This window comes from Microtus oregoni, unplaced genomic scaffold (assembly GCF_018167655.1).
Source record: "Microtus oregoni isolate MIOR12 unplaced genomic scaffold, Mior012 000005F_ref0000423, whole genome shotgun sequence".
Classification (NCBI taxonomy): domain Eukaryota; kingdom Metazoa; phylum Chordata; class Mammalia; order Rodentia; family Cricetidae; genus Microtus; species Microtus oregoni.
Genome location: NW_024543064.1, coordinates 60,986,905 through 61,014,552, shown reverse-complemented (window position 1 = coordinate 61,014,552; position 27,648 = coordinate 60,986,905). Strand labels below are relative to the sequence as shown.

Below are 27,648 nucleotides of genomic sequence, written 5' to 3'. Positions count from 1 at the left end.
TGTGAATGCATATCCATAATTCTTTGTGTTGTGTTGTTCTTTCCCTAAGCTAGGGAAGTGTCCTCACTTTTATGAATTGATATATAATGTTTCAGGACCAACTTAGGTCTTCAAAATTCATATTCTCTCTCTCTCTCTCTCTCTCTCTCTCTCTCTCTCTCTCTCTCTCTCTCTCCTGAAACTTTTTTCAAAACATTTTAACTCCTTCCATTGTTTGGACTCTTAGGTTTGTCTTCTCAGCTTAGAGACTTTGCAAATTTCTTCCAGAGTTCCTACTCTCAGAGGCACAACCAGAAAACCTGTTCAAGGAAATAACACAATGAAATACTAGGCTGTACCTTCTCTGCTTCCTGCCCTTTTCTATCTGAGGCCTGGTGTCTTAAACAACATGGTTTCATACAATTTTGTCTGACTTTTTAGTTGATTTAGGCATGATGTTAAAACTGGTCCCTATTTCTTCTTGGCTGGGTACTTCAGCCATCTTTGCAATTATGTAGAATAGCAGTCCCCAACCTTCCTAATGCAATTACCCTTTAATACAGCTCGTCAGGTTGCAGTGAAATTATTTCATTGCCAAATTCATTTTGCTACTGTTATGAACCACAGTGTAAATATCTGATATGCAAGAGATCTGATAACTTGATTCCTTTTATGGGAATGTTGTGTGGTCCTTCAAGTCTCATTACCTAGCAGTCTCTACAGCCTTTTTCCCAGGGTTTAAGGTATCTGTTCTGCTATTGCCATAGAAATTTCTTCCATACTTCTGGCTTTCATTTTACATGTATGCCAGCTAGTTTTAATGTGATATTTTGTAAATTTTTAAAATCTTATACACTCATACAATGCAATTTTGCTGTTAGTATCTATGCAGCTGAAGAGGGATGAGGCAGGATTACAGCCTGCATAGCAGAGAATTTAAGACGTTATTGTGCAATTATCCTAACATAAAATATGAGTGTGTGTTCCTCTTAGAATCAATGAAGTCAAATATTTTAACAATAGAGCTTATTCTGATTAAATGTAATTTTGGATAGCACTCCAGTTTTTGGCCTAGACCCCTAAAAAGATAAAAAATTTTCCAGTTGATAATAGAGAGAGTATTGCTTGGCCTGCCCTGCATATATCTTTCATTATGCAATTACTGATAAACTTGGGTGGGATGGAAGGCTGAACGGCTTAAATGTTAAGCCTCTTCTGTTTTGTTGGATATGCTTTTAGAGCACTAAAATTGAGATAAGGGTTTAAAAGACACCATCAAAACTTTCTTAATATTGGCAGGCTTTTTGTGTTAACAATAATCATCTTTTCATTTAAAAAACAAGATCAAGTATTATCTCCAGGGAAGAGTCCTATAAATTGTGACCCTAACAGCAGATCTAAAACTAAGATAAACTTGGACATCAAAATAAGAAACCTGTGTTTGCAAAGTATTAGCTTTTCACCTTTCTCTGATTCATCATTTCAGGACACCGACAGAATTTAAAACTTCATTCAAATGCTCTATAAAGAGAAGTGAAGAAAGTACCTGCCACACTATAAAATTTTCAGATAAATCTTTTAAGTACATTTCTTGGTAACAATTGGCTTGTGAAATGTCAGTTGCCACCCAGGTATGTGAAATGGCAGAATTCATGATTCCTATGAAGAGCTTGTCCACGGAACCCCACAATGTGTTATCTAATCTCTCTTAAAATGTCGATTAGTAACCCAGAACTATGTCCCAAAGACTGGCATCATAGTTCTGTCTGCAAAGCTAGACTAGGTTAGGACAGATGCAGTAGAGCAAGAAAGAGTGTGCCTCAGTGTGCCTTTGTAGGACAGGGCATTCAGAGGAATGGGTGGCCTGGTGAGAGATGTGACTGCCTTCCCCACCAACCACACGGGTTACACTAGTCACCCAGGAAGCAGGCAGCACAACACATCCTACGCTGGAACTTTTTAAACACCCCTGTGCATAGCAGGGACACTAACTACAAGAATCTTCCAATCCACACTAAAGCAATGAGTGTTTATTGTTAAATGCAACAATGCATCACAGTTAGAAGAACAGCTTTTTCTGTTAGCCTGCAGAAATTAAATTTTTCACATTTTCCTTTTTTATATTTTAATAATTGATAATTTCACGCATGAGTAAGACTGTGTTCATATCATTTTACCCCGCCCTTCCCCACACAATTCTTCCCATGAACTTCCTACTATCCCCACTCAAATTCAAGGACCATCTATAATTATCATAGAACCATTATAGACTCTGTATCCAACCTACTGAGTCTGATTAGCATTGCCTATATGCATATGTTTAGGAGTGACCACTTAGGATCCTCACATCAGGAGCCTGTTTCCCAAGTTCTGTCCTGACATATCAGGTACTGTTAACAATTCTTAGGATACACGTGTTGGACATACCCTGAGTTCAACAGAATGGATGGAATGTGATTCCAGGTTGCTAAGGAACTCATAGAAACTAATGAAAGAGTGCTGAGAATTTCCCTGGATAGGATGTAGTCAACAGGTTTCCCTAAATTTCCCTAGAGCCATTTTCTCAGGATCCAAAGATTGGGGCTAATGATTCACCCACTTATTTGAGTCTGTACTCTCTTCACATAAAACGTGACATATGAGAGACTCTTACAAACTTCGTAGAACACAGTAATGAATTGACTGATTCCTAGTGGCTGCTGGAGTCATCTCACACCACAAGAGCAGACTACGGCTCCTCCCACCACTGTGTTGTGTTCTGCCCATCACTCTAGCACCCGTGTTAACCCATTCTCCTCCTTGACTAGGCACTTGCAGAAGGGTGTCAAAAGATACTTCTTCCCTCTGGTGGGCTTTTCTCACCCTGCCTTATACCCTCTGTAGACTTCAGGTTCCTCCCTGCTCTTCCCTCTGAAGCATACAAACTTTAATGCATCAGCCAAAAGGCAATGTCACCACCCCAGCATGAGGAATACGAGTTACTTCTAATGAAGAGGATCAGACCCATGGGCCGTGGAGGGGTGGGGGGTGGTCAGAAGACTGCTGCTGAGCAGAGCAGGGCCAAACAGAAAGCTCCCCTTTCACATGGACTTTACTTGACCTGTGGATAAACAAAGACTTGCTATTTCCAGAAATCCCATTGTTGCAACTTCTTTTGAATTTCTTTTGCAAACTTCCAAATGCACGTCTTTTTGAAACTTAAGGTTCTGAAGCAGGCCCAGCCTTAATGTCCCTGTGTTCTTCCTCTGTTTTTCCCTTATTCAGTTTGCTTTCTGTGCCCCCAAAGTACTCACTCTCAGAAACACAGCCTTTGATTTAACAACACATGGCCTTCAAAACAACAAGAAATGTATAATGTAGGCACAGCATTCAACAGCCTTGATAAATGTAACCTCTTCAGGGCGGGAATGAAGACTCATGGCCTTGGTCAGCAGGTTGTGTCCTAGGGAACCTGCAGTGTTTGATGGCACATAAAATAAAAGTCTTTCAGTGCCATGCAGACCTGGTGCCTGTGGAAAACAGAAGAAGCTATTAAAACTGAAGTTAGAGACAGTTGTGAGCTGCCATGTGGGTGCTGGGAATTGAACCCGGGGCCTGTGGAAGAGCAATCAGTACTCTTAATCACTGAGCCATCTCTCAGCCTCTCTGCCCCATTTCTTAAGGAATCTTGAACAGAAATTAGGAAAATAAAGGATTGAATACTTACTGTGTTCCAGGCAACATATTTATATGTGTATTTGCTCTTCATGCCTGTGTACGGCAGTAGTAGATGTTACCTATTCATGTCTGTGTATGGCAATAGTACATCTTACCTTCTCTTAGAGCCATAGGAGCTGAGTGAGACTCATCAGGGAACTTCTGAGGCTCACTATCTGCATCCACTGAGAATGTTTTGTTTAAACCTATTTATCCCAGTATTATGATATCTAATGTTAGAAACATAAGCAGCAATAAACAGTCACACCCAATTTCTAAATATAGTAGCTCATTTTAAAGAACTTGCCTTTTTTGTCCCTCAAGTGCTTTTCTCTCCACTTGGCCTTGCTTTTGTCACCATGCTTCTGGAGATTCTATTCCTTCATCATGAAATCCTCTTTGTTCATGTCGCCTGTCATGGGTGAAGCAGTCTTTGTTGTGAAAATGAGCCTGTGGCAAATGTCAGACATGGCGTTTCCAGTGGCTGTGTCTGTAGTGTTGACAGGGTGGGGGTCATCTACCTCTAATTACTTTTTGAGGGCTTATTTTTATTTGGAATTATGTGTAGGTGTGTGTGTATGGACATGAGTTTGTACATGTGAATGAAGGTACCGGAGGAGGCCAAAGGTGTCCGATTCCCTGGAGCCGGAATTACACATGCTTGTGGGCCACCTGATGTGGGTGCTGGCAACTGAACTCGGGTTCTCTGCAAGAACAGCAAGAGCTTGAAACCACTGAGCTATCTCTCCAGTCTCTCGTGTTTTGAATCTATGCATCGCGTGAATGTGTGTATCAGCAGGATACCCCATGGTAGAATAACCTTTGGTTCAGCCAGATTTTTAAAGGTATTTGGAAACAGAGATGGTAAATGTGGAGATATATTAAATCAACATTGACCAGGCTTTCACACTAGTTCATTAAGAATGAAAGTAGTTTATAGTCACGAAGGGGAAAAAGGGGTTTTGAGGGTTCAGAGCACACAAATGTATTTTCCCTTCCTAGTCTGCCCCACTTAGCCAAGATGCTTTAACAGAGAGAGATGCAAATTCTGATAACGTACATCGTTCTTTGAACTAGGACTTATTTTTATTTTTAATCCAGTGCAAATGTTGTAATTCAGGAAAATTTGATAGCATTATAAAATTAAAAGGAGTCCCTTACAAATTCATTTTGAAATCAAAATTGGGGGGTGCTGAGAAGATGACTTAGTAGGTCAAGAGCATACTGTTTTTGCAGAACACTCAGGTTTTGTTTTCAGTAGCCAAGTCACGTGACTCGTAATAGCTCTGGGGATCTGCCATCCTCTTCCATCCTCTTCCTATCTTCATGGGCAACGCCCTCACTTGTGCACATATCCCCACCTGGAGACAGACTCACACACACACACACACTTAAAAATAAAACAAATCTTTTTTTTAAATAAAGCATATTTACTTTAAGAGGCCCAATTCCCCTAAGCTAAGCAGCAACTGGCCTCTTTGGCATTTTTTTTTTATTTTATTTTATTGAGCTATACATTTTTCTCTGCATGTTTTATTTTGGAGAAAGCAGACTTTTGGATTCTAAAGCATTGGCTTCACATTTCAAAAACTAAAAGGAAAAGGTTTTAAATCTACTGTCCCTGCCTTTTTAAGAGAGACACTCAGTGATTTTGTGTCAGATTCTGTGCTTTTAAAGTTTCGCTGTTTCTCTCTAGCGGATGACACCGTGGTTGCCATTCCTTATGGAAGCAGACACATCCGCCTCGTCTTAAAGGGGCCAGATCATTTGTGTAAGTAGAGCCTCTGTTTCCCTTGCGGGGGGGGGGGGGTGGATGTTTTAGTTTCTATTATTAATTTTTGTTACCAGAAGTTCAAGAGAACCAATCTCTGCCACGCTGCAGTGTGGTAGGACAGCGTGAATGGCTTCTGTCTATAATTGGTGGCCTGATGAGCCACCAATTGCCTCTAAGCACAGTCATCCTGAACACTATAAAATAGATGGCACCAGTGGGTTGTCCGTGGGCTGTGCAATGAATGGGTCACCAAGCCTTGTGTCTCTGTCTACTTCCTCTATAGTCACTCTTCCCTTTTCCCTTTACTCACCTCTCTTTTCCTTTCCCTCCTTCTAAAATTCATTTCTTCCCCATTCTTTTCATTTTCCTTCCATATTTTAAATCTTTACTTCATCAATCCACAAATATGTGGAAGTAACAAACAACCTACATTTAAAACGAACCTTTGAAGAAAAATTAATTCTGTGTATTAATTTAAAACCCTCATATCGTGAAGATAGATGGTAGGATTTGGAGTTAACAGGTAATAAGGCTGTTAAATGGTCGCTGGGTCCAGGTAGGGTTTGTTTATAAGAACTGATTGTCAGTTGTGCCAAGGTTCTGATAGCCAGTCACATCTTATTCCTTATGGTTTAGTGACATTTAGATAGAGATCTATAGATTCGAACAAGAACATTATGGTCTGTTATAAAGACAAAGGGGGTTGATAATATTTCCTCTGAAGTTCGCTCTCACTGCTTTCAGTTGTTCCTCTGAGCACCTCTGGTCCCCTCCACTCAGCCCATCTCTGAATTTCCTCCTCCTCTTCCACACAATGCCCACGAAGCCAGTTTAAGTAGCAGGGATTATTTTCTGGCAATTAGACTACAAAGATCATTATAATCAGATAAACAAGAGGAAGATAGACCAGTGTCTATAAAAGTTAACATATCCTACTAATTATTCTGAAAAACAAACACATTTAATCAAAGAGGTGAAGTTTGAAAGATTGTGTGAAGTCAGGAGTAAGCGAGGTACCATTTAGGCAAAACAAGAAAAGAGAGATAAGTCATCCTTATATGGACCCAAGTTCTTTTCTAATCCTGAGAAGTCCCGTAAAGTCCAGGGTTCACTTGTCAAAAGATAATATATGTATGCACTTTTTACCATTCAAATGATTTGTTTATCCCCTTGAGGAGAGGACACAGCTAGCTGCTCTTATAACAACCACACTCCAAAATGGGATTTTTGTGAGCAGTGACGGAGACTGAAATAAAATAGCCAGGCTGAGATCATCGCCACACGGGAAAATGACTTGATGTTGCCGAAGAAATATATTTATAAATATGATAGTCTCCTATATTTCCCAGTTTTATGATTGCTGAGGAGCTGAAGAATTAGGGGTCAAGGAAGATGGCTCAGTTTGTAAGGTGCTTGCTGTGCAAGCATGAGGGTCTGAGTTCAGATCCCCCAACACCCATGTAAGAAGTCAGATAATAAAGCAGTATGTGTCTGCAATCGTAGCACTGGAGGCACAGATGTGCTGGCTCCCCAGAGCTTATTAGCCTGCCAATATCACCCAATAAATGAGCCCCAGGTCCAATGAGAGACCCTGTCTCAAGAAATTAAGATGCAAAGTGATCGAGGAAGACACCCAACATCAACACTCTCCTCTACACACTGTCCATACACACACACACACACACACACACACACGCACACGCACACACACACACGCACACAACGCATACACAAAGATGCACAAAAGCCAAAGAATTGGCTCTATTTTCTTGAACTGTCCTAAACAATGACTAGGTAAGCTACAAATGATACTCATAAATGATGAAATGCAATATGAGATCTGCTTTTCCCCAGTGAGCATGCTACCTACACTAGATAGGTAGGCAGTACCATGTGGTCAGTCCTGAATTCATTCTCTCTCTCTCTCTCTCTCTCTCTCTCTCTCTCTCTCTCTCACACACACACACACACACACACACACCACGGAACATTATACAGACTGTGCAGGTTATAAAGATGTGGATAGATACATGTAATAACAATTAAAGAAATAGAGACTGTAGAGACTGTGAACTCAAGGGCAAGGGGTGGAACCTAGGAAAGTCTGGAGGGGAGAAAGGAAAGGGGAGAAATTATGTAATTGTATTTTAATTTCAAAAGATATTTTATAAGAATTTGCCGTTTTATTTCTTTAAAAATTTTTTTTTAGTTATTTCAACAAAATGATGGAGGGGGCGCTGGTAAATGATGCCCCATGTCTCCTGTGGCTGTTCTCCCTTCCCTAACCCATGATGGGACCCCCTAATTATTTCAGGCCAAAGAAACACCACACCAGCCTGTCTCTAACCTGATGTATTTGAGAAAGACAGCAGAGAAGGCCTCTCAGCAGAATTGAGAGCTCAGAACTAGGCTGCACCCTTGGGCTCTAGCACTTCCAGAGAAGCTACATGTGTTTCTAACTTAAAAGTTCTCTGTAAAATAGAAGAAGGAGCCATGATTAATGCTGAGCTGAGAGACACGGAGACTAACATCTTTCTACTAAAGAACTGCTAGCAGAAAACAAAATGGTTCTTGTGCAATTTCTTTTGGAAATCATTTAGCTAAGTCTCTCTGTCTTTTTTCATAAAGTCTACAATTACTCCAAATAACTTCTCAATCACGACCTAGGCCTCTCTGTATATATTATCAATACATATTTAGTAAAGAACCCGGCCCTCCTTCCCTACTTTTGTTTTTTTTTAATATTTATTTATTTATTATGTATACAATATTCTGTCTGTGTGTATGCCTGCTGGCCAGAAGAGGGCACCAGACCCCATTACAGATGGTTGTGAGCTATCATGTAGTTGCTGGGAATTGATCTCAGGATCATTGGAAGAGCAGACAATGCTCTTAACCTCTGAGCCATCTCTCCAGCCCCCCTTCCCTACTTTTGATAGTTTGTGTCCTGCACCCAAATCATCCTTCTTGTACTTATATGGCATAATTCATATATATTTTTAATATATACTGTGATATGTGTGTTAATACATATTATAATCAATAATCACAATTCCATTTGCAATGATATATATATATATATATATCACAACTGCTATTATCTTCAGCATGCTCTAACTTCCTGCAATAAAAGATGCCTCATAGACTGTGTCATGGAACAATATAAGACTTGAATGCTCTAGGATCCATTTCTTTCTGCTTAAGCATTTATAAAATATTGCAGACATGAATAAAACCAATTATCAAAAGTGGCTGTCCAAAGAGAGGGGACTCAATGGATAGTACCTGTCCTTAAGCCACTATTGTCTTGTTCAGCTGAGCAACAACACGTGTGCAGTAAGCAACAGAAAGTAGAAAGGGATGCAGGGTAGTGTGTGAGCAGGAAGTCACACAGATGCCTAGGCAAAGCATGCATGCACCTGGACCTACGTCGATGAGCAAAAAGAACGCTGGGGGCAGATATTGCTGGGTTGAAGGCAGTCAGGGCAGACATCAGTTAGATATGTACGAGACGTGGGTTAGCCAAAGGAATTGGGTTACAATAAAGTGGGATGTTCAGATGAGGTATTGGAAAGTCAAAGGGTATTTTGACAGGGAGCCATGGATTCTTGGATAGTGAGTTTTAAAATAATCTCATTTGCAACATAATCTTCTACATGACATAGCCATGCTTCAATATCTTATTTATATTACAATTTCAATGGCGCTGGCTATCGAAAGAATAATGCTCTTCTCTTAAGTAGTATAAGTTTTAACTCCACAAAATGTGCTTGCATGTGTTCTATGGTAGCCCAGGCATGCCCGCCTGTCCTCTTCTTGCATTTGATTATATAGACCTGGAAACCAAGACGCTCCAGGGGACTAAAGGTGAGAACAGGCTGAGCTCTACAGGCACTTTCCTTGTGGACAATTCTACAGTGGACTTCCAGAAACTTCCAGACAAAGAGATACTAAGGATGGCTGGGCCCCTGACAGCAGATTTCATCATCAAGGTAAGGCTGTTTGTTATTTTAATAAGCCACACCCAAACACATGGCACATATATGATAGAGAGATAGATTGATTGATTAATGCTACATACATACATGATAGATAGGTAGATAGATAGGTAGATAGATAGAAAGATTGATAGATAGATAGATAGATAGATAGATGCTACATACATGATAGATACATAGATAGATAGATAGATAGATAGATAGATAGATAGATAGATAGAGGTGATTTTATTTTTGTGTATATAGTATGTATGTGTGTATATATAAAAATATATAATATATTTGATAGCATTTGTTACCTAGGAAATGTCCAACTCAAAAGTTTTGTTAGCTACGCCTTGAGCTTCATAAGAACATTGGATGTTTTCAAGGAATATCTTAAAACTATATTATTAATTAACTGGCTTCATATACATAGCCAATATATCTATCATTAGTTGGAGAATATAAATCATTTCTAAATAATTAGGGTACACTTGTTGACTAATACAATATATCCCCGGTAAGAGAGAAATGCAAACTGATAACCTGTAGATCTAACCAACTACTCATGCTTCCAATGGCAAATTCTGTTTCCCCTTGTGCTGGCAAGAAGATTGACTGGCCTCTTTCTATCAGAGCTGTCCTGCTCTTCAAGGTAATAGGAAACACATTGCTGGAAGCAACAGGACATTCTATTGGAAAAATGCACACACTGGGAGAACACTTGGGAATCACAATAAAATAAAACATTTTTTTTTCTTTAGTAGGTCAGGAGGACCTGAAGGGTTTCAGCTGTAAAGCTGCAAAACTTGTAATGTGTCCAAGACTCCATAAATTTTTTCATCATGAGACCTGGAGCCAGAGGACATTTGATTTAAACAAGGATTTGGTGACCCCATGGCAGCTGGAAGTAAGAATGCGTAGAGGAAAATGTGATAGGCAGTAAGGTTGTGTGGAAGAAGGGTTCCAGAACACTGTCCTCTCTCTGCATCTGTGTGGTAGCTCTCTTTAATCCGGGCCAGATGCTGGCCACATGAATATGAACGAGAAGCTACAAACTATTAGAGATAACCTACAGTAGTTCATCTAGTAAAAACTAAGTTATATATTAATTCTCCAAAACCCATAAAGTACAGTTGAATAGGCCATTTGTAGAATAGGCACTTCCCTGGTGGCTGTACAACAGTTATGCATGCTGAAAGGAGAGAAGGAGTACCAGTAACACCATCTTTGAATAGTTTGTAGCATCATCTAACACTTCCCATTCAACTGGTTATTGTATGTCCATCACCGCTTGGATACTCTACAAGCACAGTGAGGCCAGTATATTCAAGAGTGAACTCAAGTAGGCTCAGAACCCCACAGTGTCGTAGTCTTTTGTTAATCGTCTCTATCTTTTTAATGCTTTTGTTAATTATGTTTAGTTACCATTCAAAACAGCGAGTTTCCTTTCTACATGTGACAGTGGCTTGCTCATACTTAATGACCACTGTTCCTCTCCAAGTTCCCCCTCCACCTTTGATAGTTCACTTCCTCCACCCATATCATCCTGCTCGTGCTCACATGACATAACACATGTGTGACTATGTAGATATGTATCTATTTAAATCTAGAGTCTATATACACATAATATTCTGTTTTACTCAAGCCCCTTCCATAGATAGGAATTGTATTGCCTATCCAAGCAAATCAGCATCCTTTGAGTCACTTGGTTTCTTTCCTTTACAGGATAAACTTGATCTTGTTTCCATACTGTTTCTCCAGACTGGTCCTTCTCCATCCTGGCAGCCTTGGCATTCCCTTGACTAAGCTAATGCTATGGGTGCAGAATTTTTTTCCAGCTCAGATCCGTTATCTATTTGGCTTCAGAATCTGTTTTCTAGGACCATTTGTCTCATCTCCTTTTCAGAATCCTTCATAACCCTTCTCCTTACAGGTTAAAATGCAAATTCACAACACAGCACCTATTATTTTGGCAACCAGGATTCTTGGTGTCTTCCCACCCTCACTTTTAACTTGGCTCCCTGCTCAGGCTAAGAGACTGGCAAGTCCCCCACACTATCAGATCTCAGGGTCTTGGAGAAATATTATTGTCCGGAAAATTCTTCTCTTTTTCTCTGGCATTGTCTTCAAAAATACCTGTTTGTTCTATAACTTTTCTTTCTTCATCAAATTTGTTTATGTCTCCTGACTTATACTCTTCTGATGTATTTTGGAGGGGCTGCTTTGTATTCATCTTCCTATGTCAATAAGAGCAAACCACGAACCATGAGTAAAAGCTAAGAGAATAAGGAATTTCCACCTCTCATACAACAATGCTTTAACAATAGCAGGTGGTGACACACCCATTTTATCCACCATGGATCTCGGCTTCAGGATGGACTCACCAGAGGTTATGCCCATGGTAACCTTGGACAAGAAATCACATTTCTTTTCCTCCAGGCCAAAAGTTTTTTCCATTTTCTGTGTTCTTTCTAAGAGTCTATTTTTCCCCTAAGCTTTTATTGGAAAACATCTGGAATTAAATGAATGTAAAGTTATTCTAAATTAGATTATGTAAAATATTTAATGTATTCATACAAATTTGAAAATAAGCCAGGTAATTTAAGAAATATAAAAAATGTAAAGAAAATCATGCTTTCACAAGTGATTCATAATGAAATAAATGTCTGTGTTTCTTTAATAAAGGACCTAAAAGTAAAGATTATCATTTTATAATTTGTCAAATTTAGCTGTAAAAGCTCACCTTAGCTTACACAGGTTGGCTCCATTTTTGTCTGCTGTGAATAACGGACACGAGACAGCAGACATCTCTTCCAGGTCCCCACCTCATGTCCTTTGCTTACATACCCAGATGGAGATTGTCACATCATACAGCGCATCGTGGCACTTCTATTTTTACAACCTTCTGAGGAATTCTTTACTGGTTGGTTGAACCAGTTCACACTTCCACACTCAGCAGTCAGCCTCCCTTCTCTCTGCCTTTTTGCCAGGTTGGCTTTCTCAGTTCCTTAGCAGCCATCCCAGTCAGAATGAGATGACAAGTGACCGTCATGATTGGCGCTGCTGGGTGTCTAAAGCCTGGTGGCCCTTTCCGTGTCCTCTGTGAGGAAGTGCCTTTTAGATCCTTTGCCCATTTAACCAAGTCATTTATATTTTTTTGCTGTTCGGTTTTGTTTCTGATGTATTTTGGATAATAACGACTTACTTATAGTTTTATATTAACTACTTACTTATGCAGATTTTCTCCCGTTCATTGTTTCCTTTGCTGTGTACAATACTTTTAGTCTAATATAATATCATCTTTCATTTTTGGCTTTTTTTTATTTTGCTTTTGCTGCCCTTTCTTTTGAGGTTATACAGCCCCCAAAGTCATTCTTAAGACCAACAAATATCATCAGGCTATTACCAGTTTCTTCTAGCATGTTTATAGTTTTAGGATCTACATTGATTTTTGTGTAGGAAAGAGTATGAGCTGATTTTTGTATGATTTCTGTATGATTAGGGATATTGACCATACATGCCTGGGTTAATTTGTGGGCTTTCTATTCTGTTCCACTGGTTTCTCTTTCTGTTTTCATACCAGTGCAATGCTGTTTTGATCACTGTAGCAGACTTTGAGATCAGGTTATGTGATGCTTCTAGCTTTGTTGTTTGGAATTCAAGATGGCTTTGTCTACTCAAGTTTTCTGTTCTATAGGAATTTTTGAATCATCTTCTATTTCTGTGAAAGATGGCTTTGGAATTTTGATAAAGTTACATTGAATTTATAGGTCATTTTGAATGATGTAGACTTGTAGACATTTTAACATTATTCCTCCAATATATAGGCATGATAAATTTTTTCCATTCATTTGTGTCTCAGTCAATTTCTTATCACAATATTTTACATTTTTTAGGAAATAGACCTTTTACTTCCTTAGTTACTCATCTTTCTCTCTAAAGGAACATGTCTTCCAAAAACTTTAAACTCCAAACATTGCTTATACAAGCAAATTTGGCAATGCTAATGCACTATGATGGGTAAGCATTCTAGAATTTACTATGTTCCCCTGCTTACTGACTGTGTGACCTCTTGTATAATGCTTTATCTGTTTGAGCCTATTACTCCTTCATAAAATGGTAAGAGAATAGGACCACTCCCAGTGGTGCCCCCATGGGGTATTAAGTGAGATAATGTGTAGAAAAGTAGATAGAATTAAATTACTTCCTTCCTGTCTTTTTGAAATGCTTTAACTGCCAGTCAACAAATCACAGCGCTCGCTCTACACAATAGCAGAAAGTTTCTTCTCCGAAGATGGTCACAGGCTGATCAGTTTACAACTGGTGTCCCAGCAACGGCTTGGCAGGTGTGGCCTATAAAATAAATACATGTGAGAGTGGACTGTCCATGACATCTGCCAATATGTGAATCGCTGGGGGTCACCAGTTGGGCTGTAAACCCTTCCTCCTGTGCCATAGGTTTCTGCCCTGAAGCTGCAGACTTGGCAAATCGTACTCACCCTCCCTGAAAGAGTCCACCCTTCCTCAGAAGCTCTGATTTTTCTCTAATTTTGAAAGTACTTACCTTGTGTTGGGATGTGGATGTCTGTTTGAAGAGTTTAGGCAATGATCCAGATTAGATGAAAAGAAACCCGGCGAGCCCTGAGCTCTGAATGTCAAGGGAGCGCTCAGCCAGAGAGGAAAGGCTAGGCCTGGGCAGAGCTGAACACATGCACTGGTCAATGGAGGACAGTCATTTTCTGCGGAGGACGGGTTTACAAAAATGTAGATTGTTGGAGGTAGGGAAGCCGGCAAGAAGACTAGTATTGTCCCAGATGCTGCCAATGTGACAGTTTGGTATGAATTTCAGAAAATTAACAAACATTGATTATATGCCTTTTCATGTATACAGTGATTTAAAGTGTATGTACACTAGGAAGGGTTGCATGTAGCTATATGTGAGTTAGTTAACAAAATGCATCACTTCACAAAGTAAAGGAGCAATGGCAGCATCACAAAAAAATGGCCAGTTGTAATACTCTACCAGAAGAATACAAAGTTTGTGATTCCCACTTGGAATCAATTAGTGTTAGGCAGACACAATCCCTTCCTATTTTTCCCCAGAAAACATTGAGTATAATTATGTACATAATCAAGTACCTCAAAGGTGTTTTTATTCTGTGAGGTATTTTAAGGCAAAGACTAGAAATAAATAAGGGCAAAATACGAGTTCTCTTATCCAGTAAGTTTTTGGAACACCCATATCTCAGCATCCTTCATTTAGAAAGTGCTTGAGAAGAGGTAAAAGTGGGGCAATGCCATGGTGGGTACACCTTTAATCTCGGCACCTAGGGGGCAGAGACAGGAGCATCTCTGTGAGTTTGAGGCCAGCCTGATCTACAAAGCAAGTTCCAGGACAGCCAGGGTGGTTACACAGAGAAATCTTGTCTCAAAAACAAAACAAAAGAAGGAAGAAAGGAAGGAAGGAAGGAAGGAAGGAAGGAAGGAAGGAAGGGGAAGGGAAAGGAAAGGAAGGCAGGAAGGAAGGAAGGGAGAGAGAGAGGAGAGAAGGAAGGAAGGGAGGGAGGGAGGGAGGGAGGGAAAGAAAGAAAGAAAGAAAGAAAGAAAGAAAGAAGTGTAAGTGGGCTCTCAGCATGCATTTCTGTCTTCACCTAGTTTACAATGACATTTAGGAAATAAAACACTGGGTCAAGAACATGAAAACAATGCTGCACATAATTGAAAAGTAAGGCTGAAATATAGATAGTAAAAGAAATTATTCAGTATAAACTCATATGATTAAGAAAGACTTTATGAGACATGAGCAGCCTGTGAGTATTGGAAAAGACTGGAAATAGTTCATTCTTTCTCCCCTGGAGACCCCAGCAGTGGGGTTTCAATCTAGACCACTCTTCTCTACTACCTAGCAGATTCTAGGTATATATCTACAATGTACTTCCTCAACTGGATATCCCATGTTAACAGGGTTCAAACATCATTATCCTAAGCCAGGGACCTTGAGAGGAAAAGTGAAGTCAGTTGTAGGAGAGCAAAGTAGCCAATGGTTGCATACTGATTCATCTTCCTATTCAACCTGGATGCATTGTGGGTCCCCTAGAGAGCAGTCCAAGTCTGCAAACAGTCTTACGAGGATTGGAATGACCCAGTTTTAGAATGCTGCCTTTCTTTTGGGGCTCCATGGCTTCATGCCTTCAGACAGCAGGGCTTCAGGTGGAGAACCAAGAAGCAACCCTTCACTCTTACTGCAGAGCATGGCCCCGTGCTATCCCATCCTTGCCATGTCTGTTTCTACTCTGCTCCTTCGAGTCCTTGGCTTCCTTCTCTTGAACACTATGATGGTCCTCCTAGCCTCAGCTCTGCTTTTATATTCAGCATTTCCTTCCAGGTCCAGATTTGAACCATTTTACTCCTCGGTGCATGACCTCCGTTGTTCCTAGAAAGGCTTCTCTGCCCAAAGTCATGGCAGCATTAGCTAGAGCCATAGCCCATGCCACCCTGAGCTAGGGCCAGTGGGCCACGCGGTGTGCTTTCACACTGAGGCTCACAATTTCAAGGTGCTTGAAAATTCTTTAAGGTGTATAAAGGCAAAGTTGAAAGCTAGTAGTTTTTAAGATTTAATCTTAGAATTTCCGAATGTTAAAATCATCGGGTATTCCTGACAGTGGGAAGACTGAGTCCACGCTTCCTTCCACTGATAACTAGCACTTCTTTTTTTCTTAATAAAATTTATTTCTTTTACATCCCATCGGCAGTTTCCCTCCTTCCTCTCCTCTCACTCACTCTGCCCGCCCCCATCCACTCCTCCTCTGTTTCTGTTCCTTCTTCTCTCTCCTCAGCAGGATTTCCTAACTTTGGCCTAGTGTTTGGCTTGTGGGTCTCTGCGTCTGTTTCTACCATTTATGAGATGAAGGCTCTCTGGGCCTCAGGCTAGACCAGATGTTGGTTGGCCATTCCCACAATCGCTGCACCACCTTTATCCCAGTGCATCCCATAGGCAATAGAGACTATAGGTCAAAGGTTGTGTGGCTGGCTGGTGCCCCAGTCCCTCCACTGAAAGTCTTGCCTGGTCACAGAAGACGGCCAGTTCAAGCTGGGTATCCACTGAAGTTAAGAGTCTTATCTGGGTTCATCCTCATTGAGTCCTGGGAGTTTAGGTAATACTTCAAAAACCTGTACTCCACAAAACTGTAAAATCTAAAAGAAATGGACAAATTTCTTGATAGACAGCACATACCAAAATTAAATCAAGACAGACAATTTAAATAGACTCAGAACTTCTAATTAAAAGTCTCTGGGCCAAAAAAGCCCAAGGTCAGATGGTTTCAGCATATAATTCAACCAGAAGAAGAGCTAATGCCAATACTCCTCAAATTATTCCACAAAACAGAAGCAGAAAAAAATTGCCAAGTTCTTTTTATGAGGCCACAGTGACCTTGATACCCAAACCACACAAAGACTCAACAAAGAAATGAATTACAGATCAATTTTCTTCATTAACATTATGCAAAAATGCTCAATTAAATACTCACAAACTGAATCCAAGGACACATCAAAAAGATCATCCATCATGTTTAAGTAGGCTTCATCCCAGAGATGCAGGGATGGTTCAACATACTAAAATCAGTCAATGTAAAAAATAAATAAATAAAATAAAATAAAATCAGTCAATGTAATACACCACATAAACAAACTAAAAGAAAAAGACAACATGACCATCTCATTAGATGCTGAAAAAGCCTTCATGATAAAAGTCTTGGAAATATCATAGATACAAGGGGCATACTTAAACATAATAAAAAGCAATATAAAGCAAGCCAATAGTGTACTTCAAATTAAATGAAGAGAAACTCAAAGCAATTGCACTAAAATCAGGAACAAAATGAGACTGTTCATTCTCTCTGTCTCTTCAATATAGTGCTTGAGGTTCTAGCAAGAGCAATAAGACAACAAAAGGAGAACAAGGGGATAAAATTAGATCATCTTACCAAAAGCAACCTAAAAATTCAGCCCATCAAAATCCCAACATGATTCTTATATGACTAGCACTTCTTACAAGCCTTTTCTGCATACTACCCTGCCTATAGAAATAGTTTTTTTTATTTGTTGTATTATGTGTGTTTTTACATGCTCACATGTGCCATATTACATGTGTAGAGGTCAAAGGCAACTTTGTTTATTTATTTATTTATTTATTTATTTATTTATTTATTCATTCGTTTTTTGAGGTAGGGTTTCTGTGTAACAGCCCTGGCTGTTCTGGAACTCATTCTGTAGACCAGACTGGCCTCTAACTCACAGAGATCCGCCTTCCTCTGCCTTCTGAGTATTGGGATTAAAGGTGTGTGCCACCACCGCCTGGTTCAAAGGCAACTTTCAAAAGCCAGTTTTGTCCTTCTAGCTTGCATTCCATGGATCAAACTCAGATTGTCAGATTCGTCCAACAAGGGTTTTAATGGTCTTAGCCATCTTGCCAGCTCAAGAGGTAGCCTTTGAAAAAGGGTAGAGAGTGGTCTTAGGCAGAGATTGCTTTTTAATGCTCTGTTTCATTTCATGAGACATATCATTTGGTGAAGAGCTAAGCAATGTCTTTAAAATAATTGTTAAATATATTGAAAATATGAGTGATCCTAAGAGTTTACCACAAACAATAGCTTACTCAACAGGACCATGATTCATCTATCTATCTATCTATCTATCTATCTATCTATCTATCTAGATACATATATATGTATGTATGCATATATATTGTACCTATGTGTATATATACATATATGCATATGTGTATATATCTGTGTTTGTGTGTGTGTTTGTGTCATTTGTTCACCTATACATCAATTTATTCAGCTACTGTTTGGTCACCTACTTTATGTCAAACACCGGAGATGATGACAAAGAGAGAGTGATGATCAAGAGGTGCATGAGGTGACAGACTATGGAGAGGGGCAATGAAGGAACAATGATGCCCACTTAATTCCCAGACACCTGGTGCTGGAAATTGGGATACCTGTCATTGAAATCTCAAACAAGAGCATTTAAAACATTTTTTTCTCACACACTTGAGGAAGTAGTATTCTGCCAATTGCCAAAAATAGCTCTTTCAGATACAAGACCAAGACAGTTAAGAAGCAGGTACCTGGGTTTTATTCCCTTTTCTCCTTGTTCTAGGAAGTAGACTGACTTATTCCCACAATTTCTATGCCGTCCCAAATCACAAGGGAGACAGACTGCCCCAAGAGCACTGCCACCCAGTCAGCTCACACGCTGGGTGGCCACTCACCCAAGGCTCCTTTTGTGCATCCAGAGTAGCAGCTTCATTGCAGCGTAGTGGGTGAGGGGATCCCTGCCTATCAACAGTGCCACCTGTCTGTCTGGGGCAGAGGCTCTGGCGTCAGTTGGGCGGAGCAGGGATGGTACTTAACAGGATAACATAGGGAAGCTAACAGGTCACCCTTTTCTCAAGAGAGAGGGAATGGGTGCTTTCAGGGTATCTGGGGACCACAGTGAACGGATGCTGTCTTTGTGTGCTTATGGTGTCTCCTTATTTCCTTGAGCTGGACACAAGACTCAGAGGTCTACCTTTTCCTCTCCCCACACACACTTGTGCCTCCGTCCAACTCCATTTTAAGGTGCTGTCAACTGTGAGCCTTCCCATTCGTTTTCAGTGTGGGAAGTCCTTAAGCTGAATTATAGAATGCCTGAAATGTTACAATTAGAGGAAGAAGAGCTTGGTCCAGAACATTCTTTATTCTTATTAGCATAAGGAGGTCAAAATTACATATGCCAGATGTGTTCGGCTCCCTGCACCAACATTCTAAGGTGTCAAACTGAAGCTTTGCAAATACTCTTGAGGACCGGCACGTGATGTCTGAGGAGTCAGGGTTTGGGAAACTGCAGAGCTAATGATAACAAGGCCTGAGAGATCCAGAGTGAAGAAAACCAGAACAAAGAGCTTCGGCTGGCCCATCTCCATGAGCAACCGCTGGACCACCTAAGACACACATCACGTCGGCCTTATCTTTATTTTAGACTCTTGTCTCTACTTTAAAATGAAAATTGAAAGAAACATTATAAAAGGAATGCGAGTATGGAAAAAGGTGAATGCACATTTCACCATGGCAACCCTGTGGAGATGGGTGGTACCCTGGAAAGAATAGCAGCTTTAGAGACGCATAGACCCAACTTCAGATGCTACTTTGTTCTCTGTCTTAGCTGTGTAGCCTTGAACAAATCAATGAATCTCTCTGAGCTTCATTCTTCTTCTCATTGTAACTTAAATGAGGAAAATCACACAGTCATGAGATGAAATTTAATATAAATAAAAAAATATTTCAGCCCTGATAGGAATGTGATAAGTACTGGCCTTCACTGTCATTGTTAAACAAACACACAAACAATAAAGAAACCATGACTTATGCAGAAAGGAAAAGCAGAAATGTTTCTCATATGGACAAAACCAAGCAAGGTTGTGAAGCAAGTGATCTTCATTCTCCTGATTAATTTAACCCACTTGAAAAGGCACCTTTTTCTTTTTGAGCTGTTCAAATATAAATTCTCAGTCTCAGACCCTACCCTCATTAACGTCTTCATGGAACTCACTCCAGACAACACTCTTCTGCAGTCAATACTTCTCCTTCCTTCTGCCAACCGTCCTTCCAGACACCAAAACACTCCATTTCTGTCAACCACTCCCTCCTCACAGGGTCTTATCGGTAGCTTCTAGGTTGCCTGTAAAGGGACCTGCTCCATCTTTTTTGTCCTTTTAATAGACCTGAAGGCAACTAGATACCACGTAGATATTCCAGGACAAAGCCTCCTCTTTTTAACCATTAACTGGTTATGATCTCACTATTGTGTGCCCAGGTTTCCATTGCCAGGATTCTCAAAAGGACTCTAACAAAACAGGTGGCAGATTGGGTGCCAATTGTCCTGGGTCCCCTAGCCTGCCACGGCTGAAGCTAAGGGGCAGAGAGTGGTAGAGAGTCTTATGGGTTGTTGCTGTGGGTCTTTTGATCTGTACCCACAGTGTCAACTACCTCGGTTATGAAGCTTTCAGAGCAGCAAGTGCCCGTGTGATTCCAGTGGGTTAGAGTTGATAAAAACACATCATATACTTTTTATACCATATTGGGGGGAGAATAAGATAGAAAAGAGCTCTCAGAGTTTTTTCTCCCAATTTCTCAGAGGTACTGGGTTCAAGTGACAGGCCTCATTTAATAGCTTTTGGATGATAATCACATCTCTGAAGGAAGTGAGGGGATGTCAGAGTTCGAACAATCAAACAAAAGCTTAGCAAATAATGAGATGAATGTTGGATCCCTAATCCAGCCATTGGGTACCGTGTCTGATGATCTGATGAATGAGACTGAGGAGGACTGGTGCAGATATACAGGCAACGCACTCCTCTAGGTAGGGAAAGGCCCTACGGCTTCAGCTACTTTGTTTTTTTTTAAAAAAAAAAAAAAAAAAAAAAAAAAAAAAAAAAAAAAAAAAAACATGGGTTTATCTGTGTTTACTCCAATAGGAAAGGGTCTTAAAGGTCCACTGATCAGAGTCTCAATGTCAGAGGAGATGGACTGTATGCTCCTGCCCTCTCTGTCCCTCTCCTCTCGGCCTCTCCCAGACTTTCTGAAGGAACAGTCCCCTCTTCTCATCTCAACTCTAAAGTCATTCAGGAGTTTGGCACTTACAGATTTTCTTACCCCTTCTTATCCACTGTTCCTACTTTTCCTGTATTCTCAGTGTTTATGCTACTTACCAAGATGAGCAATAGGGAGGTAGGATCAACTTTAAAATAGTCTGAAAGCCAGCTCCATCAGTTTACCCTAAAAATGGCAGTGGGGGGAGGGGGAGACAGCCTGGGACATTAGAGAGACTTAAGAACACTTAACAGCTTAGGCTGTAATTCAACGGGACGCTGATGCTTTTCTATTCATTATTACAATATACATTACACTATATAGCTGGAGTAAGAAGTAATTCTGCCTTTATTCCTGGAACCTCGGTTAATATAACAAATAGTCCAAGCCTGGCCCGGCAGTGTAAATATTGATCATCCCATCAGTCGATCCTCATGAAATTCATTGTTCGTGTTAGGTACTTTTTCTTCTCCTGTAGTTTAAGTATGTTTGCTCAACCTTGTAATTTTAGGAACCATTAAAAATTAACTGTCTCATATTCCCTCTTTTAAAAACAAGTTTTAATTTCCAAAAGCACCAGTTTTATTTGAAAGTAGTTGCTTTTATAACTTGGTATCTTGACATTTGGTATTCTGGAATATCTACATAAGAATTGCCTAAATCTCTGGGCTTGGTCCCAAGAATTTGCACTTAACTAACTTCCAACTGGTGACTTAGCACATTCACATACATGAATCATTACACTGACAGGAAGACCCACGTATGTCCCTAAATGGAAAAACATCTTAATTCTTATTTTTTTCCATCTCAACTACAGATAATATCTGTTATTTTCTGCAGTGTATGGCATTTATGATTTCCTTAAAATAAATTGTCTATTTCTGGTTTAGTTTTGTTTTTGAGATAGAGTCTCTCTAAATAGCTCTGATTGTCCTAGGAACTCAATATGTAGACCAAATTGACCGTGAACTCACAGAGATTCTGTTGTAATCTTTTGATCACAAATAGATCTAATGATCTAACAAATAAAGCTTGCCGGAGGATCAGAGCACAGAGCTAGTAGCCACATTAGTTAGCCATAGAGGCCAGGCAGTGGTGGTACATACCTTTAATCCCAGCACTTGAGAGACAGAGGCAGACAGATCAGATCTCTGTTAGTTTAAGGCCACCTTGGCTACACGAAATTGACCCAGTCTAAAAGAGAAACAGAGCTCACACAAAGGTGATCCCAGCACTTGGAATCACACACCTTTAAGCCCAGCATTAGGAAGGTGGAGACAGGAAGGGGTATGGCTGGGCAGAGAGAGACATATAAGGCAAGAGGAGACAGGAGCTTAGGCTGTCAGTCTGAGGATACAGTCTGAGAAAGCAGCCTGAAGACAAGATGGCCCCTTTCATCTGAGCATTGGAAGAGCTAAGAACTCTCTAGTGGCTGGCCGCTCTGCTTCTCTGATCGTCTGCATTAAACCCTATATCTGACTCTGGGCTTTTATTATTAAAAACAATTAGAATTCATGTTATAGAGATCCTCTTTTCTCTGCCTCATGAGAGCTTGGATTGAAAGTATACATGACCATCCTGACTGTGTTATTTCTGAAACTATGTTTAGAAATCCACATAATTCTATAGTCTGTATCAAGGAAGATAGAAATAAAGGCAGGAAGGGAACTGTGGTGGAGTTGCAAATGGAGATCTCACCATACTTCTAAGTTGTCAGCTCTGTAGCGGTAAGGATGATAAGAATATCCTGAGAAACATTCTCTGATACACAACAGGGTGAGTGACGGTGCCTTCCCACTTGAGGCCCATTCAGACCCTCACATAGCCGAGACCTCTATACAGTGCACACTCTCTACCAAGGATACCAGGGACGAGAAGCCATTCCCACTCCCAGCATACTCCCAACTTTCCTGTCTTATTCCTGCAGATCCATGACTCGGGGCCTGCAGACAGCACGGTCCAGTTCATCTTCTACCAGCCTATCATCCACCGATGGAGGGAAACGGACTTCTTCCCGTGTTCAGCAACCTGTGGAGGAGGTAATCGTGCCTGCTCAACCTAGCGAGCCCAGGCCTCTATGAGGAAAAAGCTGGATGTTTTAAGAGTGGAGTTGTAACTTCAGCATGGAAGAATCCCTTCTCCTGAATGGAGCCTCTTGGGTGGCCCAGGAAGCTTTTTCTTTGTGGAAGCTCATAGAAGACATCTCTTTCCTTAGCATCATGGAAAGCCAGGACTAGTAATAGCATATCTGTTAGAGGCTTAACCCTGCGGTGCTTGCTGTCACCTATGCATAGTCTGGTGGGCGTGATGTCACTTCTCAGGAAGCAAGTGACGATGTTTGTCAGGCTTGCTCCCTCAGAGAAAGTTTATTACCAGAAAGAAAATACAATCACTGTTGACTTAAACTCAGTTCATTTTCGCCTGCACCCACCACTATGCACTGAAAGACATGCAATCACTCCATAAGTTCCTGTCCCTACCTGTCACATCCATGTTACACACAGAATCTTGTGTTACTAGAAAAGACTTTTTCCCGTTTTCTGTCTTTCATAATTATAGTAGATATGTCATAATTTCTTAAAACTATTTTTTAATAATTTATTCATTTCCCTGTAGGAGCCTACTTGGTTCTTTTAAATGTAAAACTATTATAATGTAATAAACAACACAATGCCTTTTTATCATTCATAATCCAGAAGTATGGTTACTAGAGAGAGGAGTTTAAATTTTTGGTTTTTTGCTTTTCTTTCTGCGTGTGGCTGCATGTATTACCAAAATCTTTCCAGAAAATTAAGTGTGTGAATATTTTAGGTTGCCAACATTTGTGGGTTATCTTCTGTTTTCTATTTTAATAAGTCTAGAATTAAATACATATTCCTTTGAAAATTGCCACATCATGAAAACTTTTTTATCTAGTTGCATGGATGCTGGTTGATTGACTAACTTTAAATAGTTCATCCACACTGGAATTATTCACAATAGGTAAAATCATAGTACCTCAAAACTGGGGCCAATGATTATCTAGCAGTTTCTTAAAATAGAATATATGATGCAATTCATCAATAGCTGTGTTATTTCTATCTATATAACATGAACAAAACACTAGACATGGTTCTAAATACAGTATTGTATTGTGTTATAATTAGGGTTTCTATTGCTGTGATGAAGCACCGTGACCAAAAGCAACTTGAGGAGGGAAGGGTTTATTTGGTTTACACCTCTACATCACAGTCTCTCAACAAAAGAAGTCAGGGTGAGAACTCAAGGCAGGAGCCTGAAGGCAGGAACTGAAGCAATAATCAAGACGAAGCATTGCCTACTAGCTTGTTCCCTATGGCTTGCTCAGCCTGCTTTCTCATACCACAGAGGACTACATATGCAGGCTGGCCCCACCCACAGTCCAATGGCCCCACCCACAGTGCAATGGCCCCACCCACAGTGCAATGGCCCCACCCACAGTGCACTGGCCCTCCCATAGCCACCATTAACCAAGAAAGCACCCCAAAGGATTGCCTACAGGCAAATCTTAGGGGGTCATTTTCTCAGCTGAAGATCCTTCTTCTCAACTGACCCTCATGTCGTATGTCAAGTTGACGAAAAACCTAATCAGCACAGATTTTAACTTAAAAATGATGAGTCAAACTACTAAGAAGTAGGTTTGCGTTTCAATGCAATAGTATTCTTGTAGTTGATCCAGCTGACCTGGATAGAACATTACTGTCTTTAAAAACAAACTGCTGGGCTGAGGAGGTGGCTCAGCAGTTAAAGAGCTTACCATGAAAGTAAAAGAACCAAAGTTCAGATGCCCAGAATCTAGTAAACACTGGCAAGCTGTGACCGCCTGCCTGTAATTGCAGCCTCAAAGGGGGAGAGAGAGACCTGGAAAAAGGAAACAGAAAAGCTACCAATTACGTGAACATTCCATGAGAATAAATTTCTATACAACTATGAGTGGATCATACAGAAAACAGACTTAAAGAAAAGGCATCGAAAGAAATATTTTTTCTTCTTAAATGTAAACCATACCCTTCATAAAGAGGCAATTCAATTGTATGCACCCTGTATCGTTTTCCTACGAAATTTCTGTGACAGCATAATTTCAGTGACCTTGACAGTGGCTTACTATTAAATAAAGCAATTAGTGTTACATTCTTCTGTTTCCCGCCACATTAGGTCTCATTTTACTCACATGAAAAAACAGCGCTATCCATGGCTTTCCAGCATCAGGCCTCTCTTCATACAAAATCTGATTGGGAAGCCCAGGAAGAAGCCAAAGTTGCCTGTGGGGTGTGGGGGGATGCAGTGTCTTCTTGTCTCTCCATAGAGCAGCCTGTTCCTGTGTTCTGAGAAGAGAGCTGTGGGTTCCCATGTGCGTTCCTGCTCTCAGATTCATGAGGCTGGCCCCTTGGGCATGTGTAAAGAATGATCACAGCCTTGGGACCCCTCAGAGGAAGTGTCACCAGACCATGCTGGTCCTCTGCTTTCATCTCACGTCCTTACTCAGCGGTGTGGACGAACCTTGATGCAATGGGTTTAGGTTGAAAGACAATGATTTCAAAAACCCGCGCCTTCAGCCTAATAATTTCTTATTTCTTCTTATGTCTTACCACCTGATAAATTCTGCCCTTGAGTAGACACTATTCTCTGGAAAACTCCAAAGTGTTCAGCTTATAAAATTAGCTCCTTTGGGGGACGAAAAGTCAAAGTTTGTTGACTACTCTGAGATGTCATGTTGCTTAGCTTTCCCATAAAGCACAGCCTCAGATGGGCATGGGTCCTGCCCACTGTTTCTGCTGCTCTTACGCTTTTCATCTTCCCAGTAGAATTTTTAAAGGTCTTTTTTAAGGTCTTTAATGAACAATTAACTTTTGTGGGTGGTCTGAGAACACAGCCTCAGCCAGGAAATCTGGCTTCAAAAGCCTCCTTCGACTTCCTAAAACCTTTGCCAGTCCCTCAATGATTTCGATCTTGTTTCCAAATACATATTTAGTAATAACTCATCTACCTGCCAGGAAGAAAAGTCGGGGTTAGGGAGGGGTCTGGAGTAGAAGGATTACCAACTTTTAAAATTCTTCATGCTTATTTATTTTCGCTGCTAGAGTCTAAGTCTTGATCACTGCTTTCCATAAGGAAACAGGTGAGAAAGCTCCAACACATAAATAAAATTAAATATTACTCGGCAGCTTTTTGGAAAGAGATATATCAAAATTGTGGGAAAGGAGGCCTATAAAATATGAGGCAGACACTTGATTTGAGGAGAAACGACAAAGTCTTTAGAGAAAGTAAACGTTAGGTAGCAAGAAGGAAGGCGGAGGAGGGCTTTCCATTTTGAATTTGATTTTCATTTTTTGTTGTGTTTGATTTTGTCGTTTTAATTCTGTGAGGAAATTGGATTCATGATTGTTGTTGTGGGGACTTTAAAGCTTATTTATTCAGCTCAACTCATGCAGGCTGAATTTAGACAGCCTGCTAAATACCCAAATCAGGTGGGACCTGATTCATAAATCCCTGTTGTTCAAAAAGGGCACATTGAGATTTATTTTTATTTATTCACTTATTGCTTGCTTTCTTAATGAATTGTGAGGTTTTTTTTCTTCCTGGAGGCTACAGAGGATGCAATTTAGCATCCTTGCATATTATGCTTAGTTAATAAAATTACTAATGATGTTTTTTCTGTTATATTTTTATATCATATAAAATAAACAACTTCTTACCTCAGGATTTTATAATCTATGTTCTTGTATAACGCAAGTCCTTTAATATAGTTTAATTGCTAAAATGAATGGATTACTTGAAAAAATACAGACTTTGAGGACTACAACATTAATAAATCTTCCAGTTATAGATTTGTTTTCTCTTGAAAATGACTTAGGCAAAGGGAATAATTCCTATTAATGGGAGATAGTAAAACATCATACAGAAGTATATTGTGCTGGCATGTGCCTCAAGCGCCCTGGTTGGTTTGATGCTTACAGGTTACCAGCTGACGTCAGCTGAGTGCTATGATCTCCGGAGTAGCCGTGTGGTCGCCGACCAGTACTGCCACTACTACCCAGAGAACATCAAGCCGAAACCCAAGCTTCAGGAATGTAACTTGGATCCTTGTCCAGCAAGGTCAGTTCAGTTTACCAGTTCATTTATCAGAAATATAAAGCAGGTTTCCAAGTAGCTTCTTAGGCGAAAGCGAATATTTAACTTGACAATAAATGATGGGTTCCTGTCAAGTGTCTCTCCCCACCCCGGCACCCGCCCCCAGCTGTCTGTTAGTGGTACCCATGCTCCTTGCTCTTGCTGCTGTATGATGCTACCTTGGGAACTATGGACTTTATTTCTGTAAAGTGCTCTTCAAAGTCAATTCTTCTCTTTCTCTCCTTGACAAAGTTTGTCTGGTGCACATCTTGGTCTCTTGGTCAGGGTAATGTCATAGTGTATCTTCGAGCTCTTCCCTGTCCCTGATCAGGGATGTGGTCACAGAAGGCTGCATCTCAGGACTCTAGCTGACCCAGTCTAGCAGAATCAATTCACACAATTAATTAGGGTCAGAACCAGCCTCAAAGTTCTTCTGCTGCCTTTAAACAAA

The 27,648-nt window shown here is 40.3% G+C and overlaps 1 protein-coding gene across 1 annotated transcript in view; it reads left to right on the top strand.

Annotated features, from left to right (window-relative positions):
- Positions 1-27,648, top strand: part of Adamtsl1 (ADAMTS like 1) — a 380,631-nt gene that overhangs the window by 147,274 nt on the left and 205,709 nt on the right. Inside the window, exons 6-9 of the mRNA XM_041652363.1 lie at positions 5,372-5,446; positions 9,284-9,441; positions 22,996-23,107; positions 27,044-27,182. Coding sequence (XP_041508297.1) covers positions 5,372-5,446; positions 9,284-9,441; positions 22,996-23,107; positions 27,044-27,182 — 484 coding nt within the window. The remainder of the gene's footprint in view (positions 1-5,371; positions 5,447-9,283; positions 9,442-22,995; positions 23,108-27,043; positions 27,183-27,648) is intronic.